The sequence below is a fragment of the Triticum dicoccoides genome, chromosome 3B, assembly GCF_002162155.2.
Source record: "Triticum dicoccoides isolate Atlit2015 ecotype Zavitan chromosome 3B, WEW_v2.0, whole genome shotgun sequence".
Lineage (NCBI taxonomy): Eukaryota > Viridiplantae > Streptophyta > Magnoliopsida > Poales > Poaceae > Triticum > Triticum dicoccoides.
This window is the reverse complement of record NC_041385.1, coordinates 794,662,611-794,685,303: the sequence shown is the minus strand read 5'-3', so window position 1 is coordinate 794,685,303 and position 22,693 is coordinate 794,662,611. Positions and strand designations below refer to the sequence as shown.

The following is a 22,693-nucleotide window of genomic DNA, read 5'->3' as shown; positions in this document are numbered from 1 at the left end:
GGTGCATTGTCCGTCATGGTGTGACACGGCGCCTTCGGCGCGAGGGAACCTCCTGCTCGCCTCCGGCTCGTTTAATTTTCATAAACATCTTGAAGGGGGGGGGCATAGGTCGAAGTGTGTGTTGGTCGAAGTGTGTGCTGGTTCATGTGGCGTGCTGGTTCGTGCGGCGCATTATCCATCGCGTGTGACACGGCGCCTTCGGTGCGAGGGAACCTCCTAGCAGGTCGTGCAAAAGGCAAGCTGCTTTGTTTCAGAACGCACAGGTTTCAAGAATGTGCAGTCACGTCTGGTTAAGAGTTATGCTTTGTTGACGATATATATGTTTGTGTGTGTATGCACATGTGTGCATACTACAAAGGCATTGTTATGTTGCCTCCGTAGGCACGGGTTTGAAGCATGTGAAGTCACGTGTGCGTAGGAGCTAGCAACGGTTGAGGCGCTCTTGGTATGTGTGTGTGTGGATATTGCCCGGAGGCATGGTGACTCAGGGTTTGGTGGCACGAGGCCATGTCGCTTCTAGAGGCACGGGATGGTGCTTTCCAGAGTCACGCGTAAGGGTATGTGTGTGTATGGATATTGCCCGGAGGCATGGTGACCCAGGGTTTGGTGGCACGAGGCCATGTCGCCTCTGGAAGCGCGGGACGGTGCTTTCCAGAGTCACGCGTAAGGGTTCGTTTTTGGAGTCACTGCTGTTGTACAAATAAGAAGAGGCATTGTTGTTTATAGTTTACTTGCGCTCTCTTATGATGTAAGACGCACTGTTGTCGAAATAGTTCCTTTTTCAACATGAACACACAATTTCTAACTACATTACATATAAATGTGAGTTATTGACAAACTGTTTTGTCACGTCTAGATAGATTAGCTTCGCGGACTAAATCAAAAGTTTTAGTCTTCATTTTTCCTTAAGATCTTGCTAATCTCGTCACCCATTTCACTATCTTTGACTTGATTCATCTCGCTATTTAAGAGAATGTACATTGCCTCTGCCCTCCAGTCATCGACCTCATCCTGTGAAATTTTACCGAGAAGAGAAGTATATTATTAGAGTTTGTGCATATAAGTTGTTTATAAGTAAATATATATAAACTTACAGACAAATCTTCCAGGTCTTCGACAAACTTTTCACCATTGTAGAGGAATGCAAGCTTTAAAACAACAAATGTTGATTCTCCCTTTTCTACCACTGGAACATCTTGCATGGTATGAGTCTGCCATCTTGTACCCTTGGCATTCATTGTTTGTCTTAGTATGATGTTGAAGACTTCTTTAAACCTAGGTATCTGGGAATATTGTATTTTGTAATTAATTGTTTTAATATTGCAACTTGTAAAACTGAACAAATTGTTATGTATAAATGCTTACGATTGCCGTCTTATGAACATGATATTCCTGAAACTGTCTTTCTCTTTCTTTTCTGGCATCTTCATTTTTTTGAAGTACTCGACTTGCTTCTTCTAGTGTCAATTTGTCGATGTCTATCTTTTCTTTCTCAAATTCCTCGTGAGTTGTTTCTCCAGGATCAATAATGTGAACTTTGTGTTTGTATTTGTCCAGCACATATAGTACATAGCGGTCATGCTTCTCCATTGAAATGAATATCTGTGTACAAAAAACTTGTTGCTTAGATGACAATTTAATATAAAGTAATTTAATAGAACGCATATTTTCTGATTTTGTCATGGTAGAATAGGTTGTTACCATGTTTGCTGTTGAGAGCTTTTTCCGTTGATTTTCCTTGAGATACATGGGAACCAGCTGATTCTTTGTTTTTTGCAATTCATTTTTAAATTTTGTAATACTAGTTGTGTGTTTCTTCAAATCCAATATATGCTGCAAACAATATTTATGATGAAAAAAACTGTTAGAAAAAAGAGCCGTGTAAGAATATAAAAAAAGTAGTTGTTGCAATGTTCACAAGATTTTGCTTTTTAAAAGTTTACCTCTGCAAAGTTTGGGCCTAATATTACTGTGTCACTCTGTTTTGATTCTTGTCTGCTTTCCCAGATTTCTGTTATGTCATCGAGGATCCTCTTTTCCATATGATGTCGTTTGTTCGTCTGTGCTGGTCTTGGACCAAATACTGCTTTCAGCTGGGCTCCAGTAAGTTGCGTGCTTTCACTGTCCCTGCGGATGCGTCTAAATATAGTTTTGCTGCGACAGGGGAGATAAAATTATTTTGGTGGTGACGGTTAGTGAGAAACGGATTCTTACATTATTTTTGGGCTCTGTCCAACTATTTTGAGGTGCAATAGAAAAGAACTCACTTTTTGTATTCCTCCTGCCAGCTGTCGCTCATGACTAGATGGAAGAGGTCGGACGCCTCCTTTGTGTGTTGGAAGCAATGAGAATGTTTTGGATATGGACTGGTGCTTTGTCTTTTTTTCCTTTTTTGTTTCATCTGTTTTAGTCAACGGAAGCAGATATATTATATGTAAGTTCTCGTGATACGAAAGATGTTGGTGAACACCGTGTGATGTGTAGGTAATTACAAAAAAAGAGGATAAGTAGAAATGATTTTCTTACCTTTTTTGGTGGAAAAGAACTTTGAAGTTTCTGGTTTGAATTCTTTGATTCTTCCAGGTAGTTGCTCCCACTTTAGTTGGTTTGTTTCACCAAATATGGCTGTAAAAAGGAACTCTGGTTTCCACTCGGCATCTACGTTGCTTTGCTGCATGGAGGTTATCGGATATTGACGTATTCAAGTAGCGCTGCTTGTAAAAATTAAAATTGTTGCTCTTGTACTATTCACTTACATTGAAATCCTCATCATCTTTTATGAGTTCAATGCCATTCCAGTATTTTGCAAATTGAGCCATGAAGTGTCCGCATTTGGTACCCTGCTGTTTTCGCACGCAAACTCTGTTAGGTGTTTGTGCTATCCGCGACCAGTTTGGTTCGCTGTTGGCTTGTAGCTCCGCTTCACCGTAATGCTTCTTCATGAGTGCGTGCATCCTTTTAATCTGTGTTATTATTGGGTTTATCTATTAATAAAGGGAATGCGGGAATTGGAAAACTAATTAGGAAACAAGGTTGAATTGACGTACCAGTTCTTGGTGGTCCTTATGGTGTGTTTTCCATGTTTTTTTTTCCGTCTCCGTGTCTGTAATTCAGGGAGTCAAGTATGTCGATGGAGTTCGTGTACTTGTTAAGCACGTACAGTGTGTAGTGTTTATCTGTGTTGTTAGGTATCATAATTTGCAGTGTTTGGAGACAGAGTGAGTTAAAGTTAATTCTTGTCAGGAGAATTAAATGGCATGTGAATGTGCAATCTATAGGAAGAATGAGTTATTTTTCTATATTTCTATTAACTTACCAGCTTATTCTTTAAAATTTCCTTGCCTGTTACAAGGGGTGCAAACTCTTTCAATGCTTCTTCCTCATTGAATTCTGCTAGTCCTCCTTCCTCTCCAGTTTTAACACCGAGCACGACCTGCGACCAAAAAGTTTTCTACTTTTTAGTTCAATCTTTGTATTCACTGAAATGATGCAAGTGTTTTTGTCAAAATGGACTTCATACGTTTGCAAATTTTGCGGGAAGTATGGTTTTATCGGTTGTGTTGTATTGTTGCTGCGATGTCCATTCATCGAACAATGCGTTTGCAATGGAGCCCTCCATCCGTCCACCATCTCCTTTCTTTAGCTGTTCCATTATTTGTTTTCCTGTAATCCAATCGGGTCGCGTCGAGCTAATATATACGTTTAGACTGCAAGCAGAAAAAGTTTATACATTAGTTAGGTTGGTTTAAAAAGGGGCAACATTTGTTTGTTTTTTTGTTTATTGAAGAGAAAGTACTTACTCTCCGCATTCGTCCTATCCTTCTTTGCTGAATAGGTATTCATGTAGTGCTCTGGCTTTGTTCATGAATTTGAAATATCCTAGGACAAATGTAGGAATCTTGATTTCTCCAAGGAGCCTTCTTGAAGGCTTTACCGGCCTTTTCTTGACCGAGAGTTTCTTGTCGATTGAGGCATTGAATGTTCTCCTGACTCTTGCTGCAAGATTGTCAGAAACGGCTTGGGATTTTTGTTGAATTCATAGCTTTCATGCTCGGTCAGCCATGTTTTGATTAAATCGAAGTTAGAGCACATCTTTATATGGTCGTTGTACACCTGTAGTTGTAGTGGGTTAAGGTTTGAAAGAAATTCGTCAACTTCTTCCTGCTTTTCCATTGTTTTTGGTTTTAGGAAGTCTAAAGAGATGGTGCTGGAGGTGCCTTGCTGATTGCTTGTTGACCCTGTTTCTTCTTGAAGAAGAACATGCTGTTTCTTCTACTCGGAAACCTGTTGTTGTGTATTTTGTACGTCGTTGCTTCTGTCACCCGCTTTTAAATCAGTGCCTGCTTGTTGCAGTTGCTCTGTGGTCGTGATATTGCTGTTGATATTTTGCTCGTCTGTTTCCTCTTCGGCATGATGTGGTATCTTGTCATCTGGTGGTGGTTGATCTAGTTCTATTGATGGATCATTTTGTTCGTGGACTGTGAAAGATTGTTGGGCGACGACGTGGCTGCTGACATCCATAATATCTTTGCGTTTACTGGATATATCAATAACTTCAAGCTCTTGTGTGGTTGCCGCATGCATAATATGTTCTTTTGGCCCGGTAGTTGGCGGAAACTCTTCTAGTACGCAACATTATGCTTGTTGTATTTCTTTGTCTTCCATATCTACTTCATATTTCAGCATATCTGTAAAACAATAATTAAAAAAATACTTCTTCTAGTGTTACCAAACTGTAAGATTTAGTTTCTGAAAAGACTTACCTGTTGTACACTTAATTAGTGACAGTTTTGTATTCCATCTATGTTGGCTGATTAGTTGATATAGAACCTTTTTCCTCAACTTTCGTACTTGTTCTGGCTTTAAGGTTGCTGTTGTTCCATCACTGGAGTAGTGCTTCAGGTTCATGTACATGTAGAATGCGCAGTCCATTCTGCATTTAGATGAATGGTATTGGTAAGATTGTTGCATTCAAGAAAAGGAAAGAAGAGAAAAGTTTGAGCAATGGTAGTGGTAATTATTGTATTGAAAAGAGGAAAGAACAGAATTATTTCAGTAGTTATAGTATTGAATGTTGTATTGAAAAAAAAGAAATAAGTGAAGATGTTGGAAGTGCTTACGTGTCTTCTCCTTAAAGTGGCACCTGCAGTCTGACCTTTTTGTAATGGTCGATGCTTTTTTCTGAAAGTTGTAGCTCTGTGCTTATGTGCTTCCCGATTTTCATTAATTTACTGGTTACATTGTTGAAGAATTCTATTGTGCCTGGATATGCAGTTGAAGAGTCGAGGAGTTCAAAACGCTGTTTTTGCATGTTAACTGTGATGGTGAAGTAATGACTTATAGTTTCGTCTTTCTCAAACCCGCTCAACGAACATGGTAGAAGGAACTGCAAAACACAAAATAAAAAGAAAACATTTGGAAATCTTTTTATATTTAGAAACATAAAATAAAGAGAACTTTGCATAACATATACGTAAATTGTGTTTTGTTTCTGAAACAGCTGATCTCCTTACCATGTAATAATCTTGTAGTTTTTCTTCTTCTTTCATGTTGAAAAATGATATAAGCCTTGCAGGTAGTAATTTTTTTTCTATTCTGTTGTTGATCATTATTTTTGTAGCACATTGGATCTTCGTCGTCGGCTTCCCTTATTGAGTGCTGCTTGTTTCGTTACAGATAGACAAAGGGAATTTGTCAGTTCAGCTATAGGGGAAGTTTATCTATTTATAAAGTCATATATAGTGATTTAAACGTGATCCTTTTGCCGTGATATTTACTTACAGTGTTGCTTAACGACAGAATCTTTCTCCGTGTGCCATTGAGTTGTTTTCTCAAGATTTTTAGCATGGGCTCTATTGCTTTGGTGCGTACTGATTTACCGACCTTGAAGCTTTCGGAGACATGTCCTAGATTTACATCAAACTTGTTCGTTGTAATGAAAAGCTGATCCCTGCAAAGTATATTTAGAAAAATGTTTTGGTCATGATACAGTCAAAATGATCGTGTGTAAGAATGTTTTCTGTGTTAGTTGCATGAACTTACATTTCTCTCTTTGTCCATGGCTTGCATACAGCGTTGTACAGCTCTTCGATGGCTTTGTTGACGGAATCGCTATCTTTGCCACCTTTCTCCATTGTGCCTGCGATGATTTTGGATTTAATATAAATAATTCCAAGTCACAAAGATCACAAGATAGCAATTATGTTTTTATTGTCTTGCTTGCTTCGATCCTGGAAGATATGTCCTGTCGAGTGTTGTTCCTTTCTTGTTCTTCTTCTGCTTCCTGCGGCATGTTTTGTTCTTCTTTTTGCGTTGTACCCTTTTGTTCAGCTTCTTCTCCATCCTTATTTGAGTCGTATGTGCTTTTCTTGGAATCATGTTTTTTCTTGTGAACCGTTATGTCTTGCTGGTGGTTTTTTCCGTCTTGTTTTTCAATCTCAACCTGGATGGCACTGACCTGTCTGCAAGGGGAATTGGCATCCTACGACGGCGTAGGGTTTTCTTCGATAGTTTCTGGTTCCTTCTCTGGAACAATTTGTGTGCTTGCTTCATTGGTTGTATCTCCGTGGTTGCCTTCTTCGTGTTTTTGCGTTGTCATTTAAAAAGCATTGAAATGATCTAACTTGCTACTTTATTTTAATTATAGCAGCTGTTATGGGAAAATAGGGAAGCGTTTGGTGCGTGCTTTGAGCTATTTTGATTTTGATTAAGTTGTCGTTTTGTGGAAACATTTCATGCAACTTCACCTGTTGAGCTGTCGTTGGTGATGCTGACTGTTCCAGCTGTTCTTGGTTGGGTGTTGTTTCTTGGGTACCGTCTTGTTCTTTGTTTTGGTGATCATCGTCACTATCATGGTTTTTGTCTTGGAGCTGTTCAATCATAAAGGTGGTAAGTTTCAACCATGGAACTACTTTATATTTTCATAGAATCAGCTTATGTAACTTTACCTTCTCAGTCGTTGCTATTTCTGTTGTCTCTGCTGCTGTTCTCGTTGCTGCTGCTGACTGTTGTGCTTGTTCTTCGTTGAGTGGAGGTTTTTGGGCATCTTCCCGTTCTGTCTTTTGGAGTTGATCGCCGCTGCCGTTGTTTTTGTCTTGTATCTTTTGAAACACACAGGTGGCTAAGTGGTAGTGCATTTGAGCTTCAACAGAGCTATTTTATACTTTCAGAGGATCAGCTTATGTAACTTTACCTTTTCAGTCGTTCTCGCTGCTGCCGTCTCTGCTGCGGTTTTTTCGGTGAGTGAATATTTTGGCGCTTGGTCTTCTTTGACGTTGATGTCTGCCATTTGAAGAACATTTTGCTCTTCTTCTTTGGCCTCCTTTTCCTCATCTGTCTCCTCTCTCTGTGATTGAGGAAAGTAGTGAAATGTGAAATGTGTATTTTTGAACTATAAAATAATTCATAGGTATTATGTGTTTTCACCTCTGTACTTGTTACTACTGATTGTTCTACATGTTCTTCGCGTGGTGTTTTTGGGTCCTTCTCTTGCTCTTTTGTTTGCTCTTCATCGTCGGTGACCTTGTTTTTTTCTTGCAGCTATTCAAATATAGAGGTGGCAAAGTGAGAGTGCATTGGAGTGAGTACATGTGTGCTAGGTTGGAGTTTATTTAATTGTGCATGCGGCAATTTTATAATTTCATGCTTGCAAGTTTCGTAACTTCACCTTTTCAATCGTTGACGCTGGCGCTGACTCTGGTAGCTGTTGTTTGGTGATTGAATTTTTGGTGGCTTGGTCTTCAGTGGCATTATTGTCTACCGTTTGATGAACATGTTTGTGTTGTTCATTGGGCTCCTCTGGTTGTGTTTGATGGTCTTGATTGTTGGTGCTCTCCTGAGTTTCTTGTGCCTGCACCAACAGAAAAAGTATTTAAGAAATGGGTGCATATCTGATTGTTGAGTTACAATTTTTTTATAAGACCTCTTTCTCTGGATTTGCAGGACTGTCTCCTTCTTGAACCACGGCTTCTCCTTGTCTCGTTCTGTCCTCTACTTTTTCTTGTTCAATGTTTATGCGAGTTCTTTTGCTTGCTTCCTCTTCCTGTTCAATAAAAAATTGAAATTATGGTTTGGAGTTCATTTGTGCCTCAGGTTTGTAACCTCACCTCTTCACATGTTGTTGTTTGAAGTTCTGTGTGTTTTCCAGTTTCCTTTGGTTGCGCTGCTTCTTGATCTTCCAGATCAATGTACTTGTTTGTTTCCTGCATTTGTTCAAAGAAAAGGGTTAGACATGCCTTATAATTGTTGTATTGCGGTGGTGGGGTGTATTACGTAGTTCAGACATCATAAATGGTTTGAAAAGGGTTTGTTGTTGATTTTTTACCTCTGTGTTGATGACTGGGTTATTTGTGCCTGCATCGACTGTTTCTTTGCCAGGTATAACAGTCTCTAGTTCCTCATTGGCTTGGATGTCTTGGGCTTTCTCCTTTGTACTCGTGATGGTGATCTGCAATGTCATGGCACTGGAAATCTCTTGTGCACAAACTTCCTATTCTGTGACTCCTTCGTCTGTTTGAGGTTCACTATGGGGTTCAATTTCAACACTGGTTGTCTCTTGGTCTTGAAGTGATTGTTATACCTGGAGTTCAAACAATATGAGTTTGTGGTTCACTTTCTTTCCTGCCATTATGAGTTTCCGGTGTGGGGTGTAGTGGGTTGTGGAATTTTACCTCTTCGTTGTTTTCTTCTTCTTTGTCGTCTTTTATGCTAACGGTTGATTGTGGGTGAGCCTCCTGCATTTGGTTGACGGGACTACTGACTTGATTGTTCTCCAGCTGAGCCTATATTTTGTTGAAGGTTTGTCAGTTAACTTATAACTCTATCCAGTTTTGAAAGGAAAAATGGATGTTCATATTGACCTCTTCACTGGTTCTGACGTCGATCGTATCTTGTGCTTGTGTTGGAGTAGTTGTTGTTGTAGCACTGTCTGTTGTGAGGTTGCTTTGTTTGTTGCGTTCATTCTTATTTTTGGGGTTGTTGACGCCATCCTGCTGTTGGAGTTCATCTTGGCCTGGTGTGCTATTGGTATGTTTCTGAAAGCATTGACACAGCTCTTTCCAGTTGAGGTATGAAAATAGGGTTTTGCTTACGGATGGCACCATGCATTACTATTTGTTTACCTGTTTTTGCCGCTTTATCTTCTTCTTGTCAATGCCCACGTTCCTTGATTTTGTTCTTCTCTTCCTCTCTTCGTCCTCTTCTTCTTTCTTACCTTTTCTCCTTTCTCTTTGTTTTGTTGTGGCCACTATTTCAATCGTGCGGCTGGCATCAACTTGTCTACATGATGCTGCTGGAACTACTTGCTCTAGCGTCTGCAGGGCCGCGTTGTCTGTGAGGTACCTTGTGCAAACTATGTCCTCAAATTGTCTGAGTTGTTCTAGAGAATCCATCAGGGCAATTGTTTGTTGCACGACTTTGTCCTGGTTGTTTCATCCAATACCTCTTCTTTTTCATTGCATTGGTGTTTAGCCTTGGTGGTTACTGCGGGTAACTGTTCTGCTTCATGGAGCACTTTTTCCAACAATTTGTTTATCCTTTGGAATCTTTCTTCTGGTCCTGTGCTGATGTTTTTGTTTGGTTCCGTGCTTCCACTGGTGCCGACACGTGGTTCGCGCCGGCGCTTGGGTGGAGGTGGTAGCAGCTTGGTTGTGTGCTGGTGTTGCTGTTCTTTACGATGTTCTCCTGCTATCTGGTGAATTGAAGACGAAGTTGATGCTGTGCTAGTACAGAAGATCCTCATTGTTGTTTCTTTCCATGTCTGCATCGTTTCGGTGGAATGGAGTTGATTAGAATGGAAACTGTTTTCAAAAAGGGAAGTACTGATTTATGTACAACAGAGCTATACATGTATCTTGCCAAATTCATAGTCATCTGGTCGTGCTTTTCCATCCGTTTTCATGTCTGCTCTAGCTATTTTCGCTAGGTCACTCTCTTTGAGATGGTTTGCTCGTGGTAATGAGATTTTGTCCATTGTCTTTGCAATCTTCCGCATTTCTTTTGTATCGGTTGGCAGCAGCAGGGAGTCAAGGTACATGATTACTGGTACCTTGATGGCTTTTTTGGACAGAGGGAGTATATCGAAAAGGTGTGTATGATTGATAGTAGACTCATGATGGCTTGTGTTATAATAAGCAAGCAGGGAAAAGAATGAATTAGAAATAACAAGCCTGGGTAAAAGTTGTTGTTTTGTAGATTAGAAACAAAGGCGCCATACTGCAAAATCAGATAAATGTTTTGGAATGGCTAAAGAGTAAAGATAACATGAAAAAAATTTAGTGACTTTGGGCCAACAAAGCAGAAGCACGGGATTACTGATTTAATGCCGGCTTACTTCTTAAAGCACAAAATAGCACGGCTACACAACCTTGCTTTGAGCAAAGTGAGCATAACAGCTACCTGCTACCCATTAAGCGCAGTTATGAAGGAAAAAGGACAACCTAACCATAATTGCATAATGAATTATTTTCCAGCAGAAACAACATCATGTTAGCCAACCTGAAAGAAAGGACTCACCTTTAATGAAGAAGGAAGCCGAACACACCCACATTATAACAGCACCAAGAGAATTTCCAAGAATTTCTGGACTACAAAAATTCATAGAAATTCCATTGTGTGGAACAAACTCACAATTGGCGAGCTTGGTGAGGAATTACACAGGGACACGATTAAGCAAGCAAACTCAAGACCTGATTCTAACAATTGCCAACCGTGAAATAATACAATTAGTGAGTGTGAAATATTGCATGCTAAGCAAGCCAACTCAAGAAACTGATTCTAACCAATTACCTGTAGACAAGTAGTCTAAATTTCATGTGACATGTGGTGTTCACTGAATAACTGATAAAAACAGAGGAAACAATAGAAGATGGTAAGAAATAATGTTATGTTGCAGAAATGATACTTAATGAAGCATTGGGGCATAAGAATACATAAATGAGTCCTTAGTTAACTCTTTAGCAAGATCTGCACTTCAATCCAAAAGTAAGAGTTGTCTATTGCTGATCACTTGCTACACCGATGAAAAATTCATCCGAATATTATCACTCACTAACCGGCAAACTGGCACACACAAAACACACATCATGCATGAGGTAATGGCTCTATGGGCATCGACAACATCACCGATCCATACCTGCGCACGAATTGATGAACAAAGGTGAGGGCACACATGGCTAGCATGGCAGGAGGAAGCATTGGCAGGGAAGGCAAGAGCTGCAACCAAGGGAACCGTAGTGAATATCAGTGGCAGGCACAACAAATGGAAGAAATTAAATAAGCTAATTGTTTTAGCATTCAGCAGAACTGTACAAAGAACCGAATGCCACCACAAACTGAACCTAACAAGCCCACCATATTAGTATATACAATAATCAAGCGTCATTGCAACTTTCATTTAGGGGACTCTAAAAGAGAGAAATAAATATACCAATCGACATGGAACATCCGGTTGTGCTTGTTTGCATTTTCAAATCACTGTGTTGATCCTAAATTATTCCAGAAGATAAGAACGGAGGCATAGGCATCACAAAATATTTGAATGATGAGAGAGGGACCATGCTAAAATTTGCCTTGAATGATTGGAGTGTAGAGAAATTTGGGAAGCTACATCATTGTTCAGGTTTACTTAGAAACCAAAGGATATATCTCCCTATCAAATCCAGCAAGAAGCTTAGTGCCGATGCAACAAACGCCATGAATCTGATCCTAGTCCAGCATAAACTTTCCATTCAACATGAGAAAATCGAAGAAGCGGCCTAGAAGGAGTACTCACCGGTATGGTACTTCTCGACCGACGGCATCAACATGAAGTGTCATGCCAGCCCCAGCTTATGCATCATGCATAGTATCATCTTCAAACAAATTTAACCTGTAGAGAATAACATTTTTTGATCGATAGGTAAGAGCAGTGCTAAAATGTTCATGGGAAATCCTCTCTTGAGTTGTACAAATGGTGAGACATTATTAAAGACACAAAGGATAGCATTAAGTATACAAACGTGACAAATGGCACCAAACTCTTGAGGTTTTCAATATCTGCTAAAATTGGGGTATTGGAGTAAAAACCCAGTTCTCACATAATTTTCAATTGCACACAAAGAAACCTTGACGTGGAGAAAAATAAGCGCTAAGATTCTAGTTCAAAGTTAGGAGCACCGAAACTTAACTTACGGAAATTACTTCAGATATTCGGCTCAGATTGGCTGCTAGTTATGATGGAAAATATCCAAAAGGAAGAAATAACTCTGGCCTTCTTCTTTTGTGATGCTAAACAGCAGCATATGAGGAATGATATGACAATGGAACAACCATGGTGACCTGCACAAATTATTACATACATACTAAGGCATTAGTTCAAGTAAATTAGTCATATTGAATCGGTACAGTACTGCATGGTGATACAAGAAAAACTGGTTCCTGAAGAAAAGAATTGTGACCTCTTAAGGCAAGACAAAAAGAGAGGGAGAGACCAATAAATTACTCAATGATGAAAGAAGCCAGGTAAATTACCTGTGAGATTTGACCACACGACAATGTCAGCAATTGATAGACCATAACCAACCAAAAAGGTTCAAGTTGCCAAGTATTCATCAAGAAATGAGCAAGCAGCTTCAAATTCAGAGCCTGGGAGAATGAGTTGGTGCGTACTTGAGCCATTGGTCAACCTACAGATTTGCAAACAATAGCAACTCAGGACACAGAGAGATCATAGTGAAAATCAATGACAAACACCGTAAAACCAGAACATACATGTGCTGCCTGAATATCGTCCTGGCCATAGAAGCTGGAAACAGATGCAACACGTGCAATGTACCGGAGAACTGTGTTGACACCATGTATAAAATCCCTGTGCAGAATCGTGATAGCTTCACTGAGACACTACAAAATACCATACAAAAATACTGTCATATCTCACAAATAAAACTCTTTTGGTTGACACATGATGTTCTAACAGTCGTCAGTGCCATCAACACAATTTTCTGGAACCAGGAATATTAGGATGAGGAGATTAAAATAAGAACCAATCTTCAGAGTCAACTACAGTAATTATTCAAACATATATAGCTCTTCAAAAAAAAAACTATTCAAACATATATCTCCGTAATAAAGTTTCCACAGTTCGTGTATAAAGTAAAGGAAATGTGGTAGTTAATCAGAGAGAGGGAGGGAACCTAAAAGGTATAATTGAACATTGATCACTTACCTAGAACTGAAGTGTAGTGTGGGCACTGAACCTGAGGCAAGGGTCGGATCAATGATTACAGGAACACCTGCAATCTTTGCAACTGAAATGACGGAAAGTGGCGGTCTGTCCTGGGGGAATGCTAGTTTGACCTCCATTCGGGCCATTGTCAGCCAAAGAGCAGAAATCTGCCAATGGCAGATAAATATATATTGTCAGCCAGACGGATCAATGAACAGGTCATGAGCCTAACTATAGGTTTAGGACCAGTGCTTCAGCAAGCAATTATTTGGCAGACATGGCAACCAACCACAAGGTCTTTAAGGATGACTGTAATGCATTAACACAACAGCAGTTCAGTTTCTGTAAGTGAATCAATGAAGCTTATTGTACAAGACTACTTAATTTAGTCATAGTATATAACAAGAAGTAGTTATCTGAGAAAAACAGGGCACACTTTCTCTGGGCCTAACTTTCACAAATAGTTTCATATTAATTACTGAATGCCAGCTACTAATGAAGTAAAGCCAAGCACGGATGTGCTCTAACTTTCACAACTGCCATTAAATTAAGTAATTAATCATATTTAACAAAACGTGCAATGCTCCAAATTATCTAGGGAGACAAGCACAATAGAGGATATGCACCTGAAGCATGCTGGAGTTTGCTTTCCTCTCCCCCTCAAGGGCCAACCCAGAAACAGAATCAACAAACATATGCGCCTCCTCCATGTTAATATCAACATACGATAGGCAGCATCGGCATCCGCATTGGCACCCATGTATGTTGCAATATTTGTATAGCATACAGTATATATGTAGTTTCCCATCTGAAAAAAATTTCACCTTGCAGTGTTCGGTGCTCAGCCGCTGTAACCCGAGGTTATCATGTAGTAGATGTCACGGAACTTGAAGAGCGCGAGGGCTTCTCGATACCGTGTGACGAGAATTCTTCGCATGCTGTCGGTCACGTCGAGGTAGTCATCGGTTAGCTGCGCAATGTGGAGCTCGTTGTTGCCCTTGGATGAATATATTAGGTAGGCCTTGAAAATGGTCATGTCTCTGCTTTCATAGTTATGTGGGCGCTTGATGTAGAGATAAGTAAATGGTCCCATGGGAGAATCACTCGTCGCCACGCTGATTGAGGATTTGGTGTAGTTCGCATCGCCTATGTGCATCCACATCATGTATTTGGCGGTACGGTTGTTATAGACCACCTTGGGTCTCTCCACGACATTGGATTTGTGGAGGTCATGTGACAAATTATTTTCCTCGCCATGGAGCACAACTCCTTCGTTTCTCCAAGACAACAGGTCCTTTGAAGAATAGCAACTTACTCCAACAATGTCAACCTGAAAAGTGGTTTGTCTTGGTTAGAATGACAAATTGGAAAATCCTACAGAACATAAGTGTTGTATATAAGAAGAAAATTGCAAATTACTACTTGGTAAGTTCAAGTATTGAATATCAATAATTTCAGTATGTGAAAAGCAAGCTAGATGTGTACGTAGTAGTGCATTTTTCCAACTGGGAAACATAAAAAACTATGTTGGTTCCCATGATCTATGAAGTGTCACTGCTCTGTACTTCAGGACCCAGGACAATCAAGTAGAATTCTTCCAGAATTGTACTAAACTGAAATTTGCCTCACACTACATCAGAATCAGACCTTTCTGTTTTAGAAATATAGTACCATATCACTGATGAAATTGATTAGCTGATAATATCAGATGTTGTATCACTGGGAATAGGAGTGGCATTGGCATATGGTGACTGACTTTTCATTTTCTTTAGCTACCATGCGAACCTAAATCTGATGACATTGAAATGATATAGCTGGACAGAGTAGATACTAAATTCAGACAAAGTAAATAGTAAACAAAAAAGATCACTCTTTTACAGAAAAGAATGGCATCAGACTATAAGTGTTCAAATAGTAATCATATTGTGACAATTTCATAAAAATGCAGTGGAGCCATGCTCAACTGTTTCGGGTTAAAGAAAACAATAATGATATGATAAATATGTCGAAGGTATTAGCTATTTCTCATCTGCACATTTTCTATATTGTACTCCACTTACTATCCATCTTAGTTATCTCTGTTCATTGTCAAGGCCTTCCAGTAAGTTGTAATAGCTAGTGGAAGATGGCATGTTGCAATGCTGGAGTTGTAAATCACACCAGTCCAATTTCGACAGAGAATATTTTTGTCAAGGCCTTCCAGTAAGTTGTAATAGCTAGCGGAAGATGGCATGTTGCAACGCTGGAGTTGTAAATCACACCAGTTCAATTTCGACAGAGAATTTTTGACTTATAAATTTCCAGTTGGCCAATACTGTCTAAGGCTATTAACAATTGCAGAATAGTATCAATGTAACCATAAAATGTACAAAAAATACATATGATTCATCGCATATTGGATAACAACTTGTGTTGTTATATATATCAGGTATCTAAAATACACTCACCCGGCCGTGCTGGGCTTCTTGGGCATGCATCCAGTGTCTTCTGCCACCAAACCCTAAAGCAATTAGGAAGAGCTCAGGGTACCATGGGAAGATGGGGAAAGTAGAAAGAAAGAGCTCACCTGTGCTGGCATCTCCTCCATGAACTGGGAGCTGTACTCAACCCCTCCTCACGAGGTGGGTGCTCGAGCAGCTGTCGTCCCATGGCCTGCCTAGTTCGTGTACCTGTCTCCACCGTGCTGAACAGGAGAGATTGAAGGAAGAAGAGGAGCAGTGAGGAAGAAAACAGGACCGTGGAAGAGAGCAAAAGAGAGAAGGAAATCTCACCGGCAACACACGAAGGACGAGCAGCAGAGGGTACTTTGAGAGGAAGCGCAGAGGAGGGCGCAGCCGTGGCCGCTGCCTCACCAAGATGCGTGCCGCTGTCATGATCCGCACACTCCGACACACTACAGATGCCTGCCGCTGCTCACCCGATGACCCAACCGTGCTAGCGTAGGGAGTAGAAGGAGGAGGAGCGGCAGCAGAGGCACGGGAGAAAGAGGAGGAAGGTGAGTAGAAGCGGCGGCGGCACGGGAGAAAGAGGAGGAAGAGGAGGAGAGGCGGCGGCGGCTAGGATGGAGGTCGTGGAGGAGGAGGGAGGGACGCTTGCGGGCTAGGTCTTTTACTGGACGAGCGTTGTATCCCACCCCTTCTCTGACCCGAACACGCACGTGGAACGCACACTGCAATGCTGGTCCACGCGAAAGGATGGCCCAGCCGTCATCCACTCTAACCCGAATTCATAGCATGCAGCAAAACGAACGTCCAGATGTTTAACAGCAAGGTGAAAAGGACGCTGCACGGTAAATCGTTCGAACCAGATTCATCTCGCGATGTAGATGCGCTAGAACGACGGGTACTCTAGGAGGCTTTATATGTTAGATTGCTATTAGTACTGGGAGGTGACAACGGTTTGCTTCGTGTACTATTGCATCGTGAAAAGTTCAGTTGGTATAACAAGGATGCTTGAAGGTATTGCAGGAAGTCATGTCAGCTAAGATGGAATTATAATGTGATGGATGAAAATTCGTCGAAGATGATTTGGGAGCCTTGGGTGTGTCGTGCAGCCGAATAAGATCGGCTTGGTCGGACAAGCTAGTCTGACGGATCGACTTGGATGTCGGTTGGTACAGAAGACGGTGGTGGGATCGGCGATGACGACAGAGGAGCGTGATGCTGATGGTGGCCGACTTCTGGGCATGGAAACATGTGGCGCAGGCTCGAGGCTTGTGTGGCTTCGACAAGACTATGACGCGGGGTTGATTCAAGGTGATGTGCACACGGAGTTTAGAGTCGACGGGGCGCGGGGTAGCACGTACAACCACCATGGAGTCATGTTGAAGGTGGAGCTGAGCTCTGGAGGACTTCACTTGATGTTGATTGAGGGGCTACGGCGTAAGTGCATAGAGAGTCGAAGTCTATTCAGCGGGAAAAAGCGAGTGCCATGCAGTTCGGACTGGAGCCCAGTGGTCTGATGGAAGCGTGAAACTCTTCATCAGTCGGTGATGATCGATGGTACTCTGAAGTGGGGTTCAGTGGTGTGGGTTCGCGACCCTTGAGACTCGACCGGAACAGCGGAGGCTCGACGCGGTAATAGCGGTGAGGCGTGCGGTTAGCACGGTGCATGGAGACGGACCAGGGATCTGGTGGTCATACATGTGGTGAGACAACTGCGAATTTGACTCAGAATGACTACAAGTAATGGTGAAATTCTTTCAAGTTTCAGACAGGCGGTCAAGAAAGAAGCGGTGATGTTGAGTTCATGTAACTCTTATGTGTGACACCCAATATGTGAGTTATTCATTTTCAAGCAGCTCAGTGATCGGTGTGTGATGGCGTTGAACTGATACTCTAAAAGTTGGGAGCACAAACTAAAGTAACAAGGAGCTTAATTTTGCTCGAGTGTTGACCGTGGTCAAGAAAAGAAGGGACTACAAGTTGCAGGTGGAGTCACATGGAGTCTTGGAGTAGCAGCGGTGCTCATGGGATAAGCTCAAGTCCAATGTACATGGAAGTTTGACGCATGGACGAACTCAAGGTGGTGGAGAATATTCGCCAAGGTGGAGTTTGTTAGAGTTGTGTCGAATATAGTGTACGAGGTAGGTTACAATTGGACTTGTAGTTGTATTGTGTTTAGATAGGATATGGAGTCGCGTCCTAGTCGGACACTTGTATCCTAGGCCTCTCACATATAGTGGGGGTAGACACACGATGTAACCTATGCCAACATAATAGCACAGGCGCGCAAGGGTGAGCCGGCGGCATGTGCCGGCGCCCGGGTGGCCGGTGTGCGGTATTGTGACGGTGTCACGGGGAGGAGCGCCCGTAGTCATATGCCCCGGGGATGTAGCCATATCGATGAACCTCGTTAACAAATCTCGGTGTCGTGCCTCGTGTGATTGCTTGGTCCTCGGATGATCAACGGTATGCCTTGGATTTATTCTAATAGCTGTCGCGGGGTAGGGGAGGTGGTGGTGGAATAGCCAACTGCACATCGAAAGCATCAACTACAAGCGTGTCTTCAATAGCCGTGGAAACAGATATTGGAATTCTCCTTCTGTCGTCAGGCTAAATGCAAATTCTCCTCCCACCACGGCGACATGGGATCCAATCCGGCGGCCCATGGTAGAGGTTTAGCTTATTGTTCAGCTGCTCCACACATTGGTAGATGCCTCCGACCCCCATATGATCTATGCCAAGGTAAAGTTGGTTGGTTCATATGGGCTGGATTCCTGAGCATGCAAGAGCTGGACATCCTACTTGCGCCACCAGCCAAACATCTGCCAGGCGCTGCCTTCGTACTTGAAGCACCCAACCTACTTGGTCTGGCCCCGATATAGCTCATTGGACAGCCGCTCCTGATGTCTCATATTCCCATGTTTTCTCATATGTTTTCCATTCTCCTCTAACACTCTTTATATATGTTTATGTGGCTACCACCTATTTGATGCAGCGTGTTTAAATAGAGTAAGGCAAGCTATTCTATCGAAGATATGGTGGTATAGAAAGAGAAGAGAACCTTGTTCAATCAAATGAAGGTTGGTGTGGTGTATATAAGAAAATCATTGTGCGCGCTAGAGGTTGGTGGTGTAGTACGCTTTACTTTATGGCGACTGCTAGGCGCCGGCGCACCAGCCGAAAGTTATGTTCGGTTGCCTGGCAGCCGTTCGATTCACCGTCTAATATTGACTTCGTCTTCTTCATCCTCACGTACACAGGGGAAATCCCCTCCCCCGTCTCTGTGTTGCGCGACTCCTCCCCGTGTGCTGCTCCGTCGAGACAGGAACACCCCCCCCCTCGCCCGTTGCTCATCGAAGACCCTCTCTGCCCCTCGTCAATTTCGGCTGAAGATCCGCCGCCAACAGGTTGCATACGGTCGCCGTTGACCGGTTGCAACTCCTATCGTCAAAGCTCCATGGTTGCGTCACTCGGTGCGTCACTCGGTTGCGTCACTCGAAATTTAAGTTGGATGTATGAACGAATTAGTAGAAAAATGTCTCGCCTGCTATTTCATCACAGCCATACTCGTTCTACAAATTATTCTAGTTCATCTATACATGAATTAACAACTTCAGTAGTATTCAATCAATTGAGGACGAATCTGCTGCGCCTGGTTTCATCCGTACTCCTTGTTTTCAGCGCGTGAGAAATCAATCTCAAGCAAGCGGCACGAAGACAAATCAATCGGCGTGCCCAGGGCAACACGATATGCCATACGAGTTGCGGAGTTGAGCGATCGGTGCTGGAGGGCAGAGCAGCGTGCGGTGGAGAAGTGTATTTGGCTGAAGGCGGCACCGCCACTCTTCCGGGATTTTCTTCTTCTGGTAGATGAATGATCGGGACGGTAGCCACCAGAGGTTAAAAAAAAACAAATTACCCTTGAAGAAATGACTAAACAACCCTCGACCATGGACAGCCAGATATGCTTGGTACTCCGGTATATGGTTTTGGAGTACCAGGGTATTGTAAAAGAGCTCCCCAAAAAAAGGGTTGCAGATCAGGATAACATGGATGTAGCTTCGTACATGTACGGTTGTAACATGTATGTCTGCGGGTTGCAGCTTTTTGGTTGTAGGTTGAAGCCGCCTGCCATCACCAGCCACAAGTTCACTGTTGTTCAATGCAACATGTCAGTCCACCCTGCTGAAACTTTTTGTAACTGGTCGTAACTTTTCCGAAGCACGGCTGCAGCTTCCTGATCTCTCTATCTGCATCCATTTGCTGTCGCCGGCTACAAAACAGCACAACCGCCATTTGTAGCAAATAGCGATGCTAGTTATAGCAAAAAAGCGATGCACTTGTAGCAAAAACTAGCTGTGGTTCCGGCTCGCTTGTTGGTTGAAGCAAAAACCAACTGTGGTTCTAGCTTTTGCATTGGTTGGTTGTATAAAAAATGGTTGGTTCCAGCTTCGTCGTCCGCTCCGGGGCAATTCCAGCATAGGAGGAGGGCGACGCTCGCCGGAGCAGCGTGGGGCATCTCCGGGTGGTTGCTGGCAATGGCGACAACGAGGCAAGAAGGAATGGACGGAACGGATGCCACAGCGGTGTTGCGGGGATGCGCATCCGGCTCGCCGGCGTCGAGCTGAAAACGGGACAAAGGGAGCGGGTCCCCGTGGTGGTGGTGGACTGAGCTTCCATGTCGTGCGAGGTCCCACGCTCGTGCCAGGATGACGACAAGTGAAGGAGAAAGCGTGTGAAGAGATAAGACAAATCCTGGCTATTTGCAGCGTGCGGGTCTGGAGATGTGGGGTCCTTCTCATTCGACGACGCGCGAGCGACCGGCCAAATCTTCGGCCGCTGTGTAGGCGTGAAATCGTTCCCCTTACTTTTTGTTGGTAATTCTCCGAGTTTTTTCACGAGGTACGACTTATGAACTAAATTAGCCATTGACAAGCCGATTGAAAAGAATGAGACATAATTTGACACAAAATAGCTACCCAAAACCGTCAGCGATGATAAATTTTTTCTATGTTGGAATTAAAGTGTGTCTGTTAATCGCTAAGCGCCTTTATTTAAAGGATTTAGTTTTACATCAGGATAATTTTATTATTGACTCATGACCACATATTATGTCCCAAACTGAAGTCCTACAAACCCTATCCTCAATCGATCTGTTATTTAACATGACAAAATAATGATCGTGGATGGTCTTAAGCATGCTTATCATATTAGAGGCCGTGGTATTTTTTTGTTTTCCGTTGCAACACATGGGTATATTACTGTTGAAAATAAAAATAAAAATAAAAAACCCGACCTACACATGGGCAATGCTCTAATGTTGACTAAGCCACCGATTGACTACTCTGATGGAAAGTAGTGTGATCCCTAGTGGTTCGCTGAAAATTATGTGTGACCTGTGAACCCTACACGACAGTGAACTGTTTGTTCTGATGTCCATCAGATCTTCCGGCCGGAATCTAGTTAGCCCTGTGATCAGTGTTCTGGAGCGCCCACCATGTGGCCACTGCGTGATACTGTTAAACTAGACCACTAGGGGGAGAAGCCCTACTGATTTTTTATTAAGAGAAGAAATGTGAGACAGCAGCGTCAGAGCCGAGGCTTGAACCTGCGTCGGCCACGAGACACACTGGGCTAGGAGCCCATCCACACTGCATGATACTGTTGACTGCTGTAATTGTTAGGTACCCAGTACAATAGTAGCTCCATTAAAAAGGTTTGAAGAATTCAACTCAATTACAAGGGGAAGCTCAGAGGAAGGAGGAAGATGAGCAGCAGAAGAACATAGGGAGAAGAACACACGCACGGCAGCCTAGGCCGAAGCCTTTCCGTCCGAGCCCGGTTCCACGAGGCTGATTCCCTCTCTATATATTAAGACCTGCCTTTTTTTTCAATTGTACAGGAAGGGAGCACTGAGCCAAAATACCCAGCATAGTGCAGCGGCCCAAACGAACTCCTGGCCCAGCGGCTATGTTGTGCAGGAAGGCGCTTTATGCGCGGCTCGTTGACCTCCTCTAGCATGGGACAGCGGGGCTGGCGAGGCGTGGAAAACAAAAAACATGATTTCAACTCTTTGTGCACATACCTCAAGCGTAGAATCGGCCGATGAAAATCCGATGAACCGTGGAGCACTGTCGGACGCCAGCTTGTTTTCCGTCGAAGTCTGACGAAGCGACATTGGACGGTCTTTCATCGAAGTAGGCGGAGACGACATTGGACAAATTGTGTCGGACGGCGTCTTGTTTTCCGGTGAGGTCGGTGGTGGCGACAATGGGTGGACTACCGGCAAAGGTGGACAGATTCGAACGGCGTCTTGTTTTTTGGCGAAGTCGGCGGAGGCGACAATGGGCGGACTAGCAGCGAAGGTGGACAGATTCTTTCGGATGACGTGTTGCTTTCCGGCGAAGTCGGCCGAGGAGATATTGGGTGGACTTGAGGCGAACTTGTGATACAATTTAAGTGGAAAATATGGCTGATTGGCGGTAGGCATACGTAAAAGGACGGGCAAGGTCCTAAGCTCGATCCCGGGAGCAACTAGTTAACGAGCGCTCCTTCGGAGCGCTCGTAACGAGCAGTTCGGGAGTGCCCCGCGCGTAACAAGTATCTCGCGCGGAGCGCTCCCGCAAAGAAAACCAAGTGGCGCGGTTGGTTCCCGGTTTTCCCTTTCCGGTTTGTGGTTTCGTGCGTTTTGCACTTTGACCCTCATACTATCACATTTTTTCGTTTTCCGTTTCCGCGCGAAAACAAAAATAAATACCAGTTCGCGCGCTTGGTTCCCTGTTTCCCTTTCATATTTCCCTTTCTGTTCCCATCATATTTCTGGGTAATGGAGATTTATGGGGTAGTTACGGGCGCGAACTACCAACACTATCGTATGTGACCTTTCAAGTAACGAAAAAAAGCAACTTTTTATTGTAAAACGGCAGTCTTCAGAATTGTTCAATTGTGTGACTTCTTTATAGGCACAGGTGAGCACTAGAAGAGGCACAGGTGTATAACTTTACTAAATTGAAGAAAAGCGTGTTGGTTTGTGCGGCGCATTGTCCGT

General features: G+C 42.9%; 1 protein-coding gene and 2 long non-coding RNA genes across 3 annotated transcripts; all 3 read right to left on the bottom strand.

Moving 5' to 3' along the window:
• Positions 1-851: 851 nt before the first annotated feature.
• Positions 852-7,541, bottom strand: LOC119282288. Its single transcript, XM_037562564.1, has 21 exons — positions 7,426-7,541; positions 7,193-7,345; positions 6,948-7,100; positions 6,747-6,869; positions 6,043-6,139; positions 5,782-5,950; positions 5,514-5,658; positions 5,121-5,386; positions 4,764-4,933; positions 3,801-4,688; positions 3,521-3,707; positions 3,317-3,433; positions 3,048-3,103; positions 2,757-2,963; positions 2,527-2,671; positions 2,268-2,401; positions 1,944-2,154; positions 1,702-1,833; positions 1,366-1,602; positions 1,095-1,283; positions 852-1,011 (listed from the first exon to the last, which is right to left on the bottom strand). The coding sequence occupies exons 16-21, from the start codon at positions 2,399-2,401 to the stop codon at positions 889-891; spliced, it is 1,026 nt and encodes a 341-aa protein (XP_037418461.1). The 5' UTR covers positions 2,527-2,671; positions 2,757-2,963; positions 3,048-3,103; positions 3,317-3,433; positions 3,521-3,707; positions 3,801-4,688; positions 4,764-4,933; positions 5,121-5,386; positions 5,514-5,658; positions 5,782-5,950; positions 6,043-6,139; positions 6,747-6,869; positions 6,948-7,100; positions 7,193-7,345; positions 7,426-7,541; the 3' UTR covers positions 852-888.
• A 4,595-nt stretch (positions 7,542-12,136) lies between these two features.
• LOC119282287 lies at positions 12,137-12,861 on the bottom strand. The gene is made up of 3 exons (XR_005138684.1): positions 12,748-12,861; positions 12,508-12,662; positions 12,137-12,315 (listed from the first exon to the last, which is right to left on the bottom strand). It is a non-coding gene; the product is annotated as an uncharacterized LOC119282287 (long non-coding RNA).
• A 346-nt stretch (positions 12,862-13,207) lies between these two features.
• Positions 13,208-16,245, bottom strand: LOC119282286. The gene is made up of 5 exons (XR_005138683.1): positions 15,973-16,245; positions 15,768-15,884; positions 15,649-15,701; positions 13,828-14,531; positions 13,208-13,368 (listed from the first exon to the last, which is right to left on the bottom strand). It is a non-coding gene; the product is annotated as an uncharacterized LOC119282286 (long non-coding RNA).
• Between the last annotated feature and the right edge of the window lie 6,448 nt (positions 16,246-22,693).

Bases quoted from the DNA above. Each gene is read 5' to 3' on its own strand.
- LOC119282288 (XM_037562564.1), bottom strand. From the start codon at position 2,401: ATGAAACAAAAAAGGAAAAAAAGACAAAGCACCAGTCCATATCCAAAA. The intron at 1,834-1,943 runs GTAAACTTTTAA...TATTGTTTGCAG, and splicing joins TAGGCCCAAACTTTGCAGAG to CATATATTGGATTTGAAGAA. The intron at 1,603-1,701 runs GTAACAACCTAT...TTTTGTACACAG, and splicing joins AGCTCTCAACAGCAAACATG to ATATTCATTTCAATGGAGAA.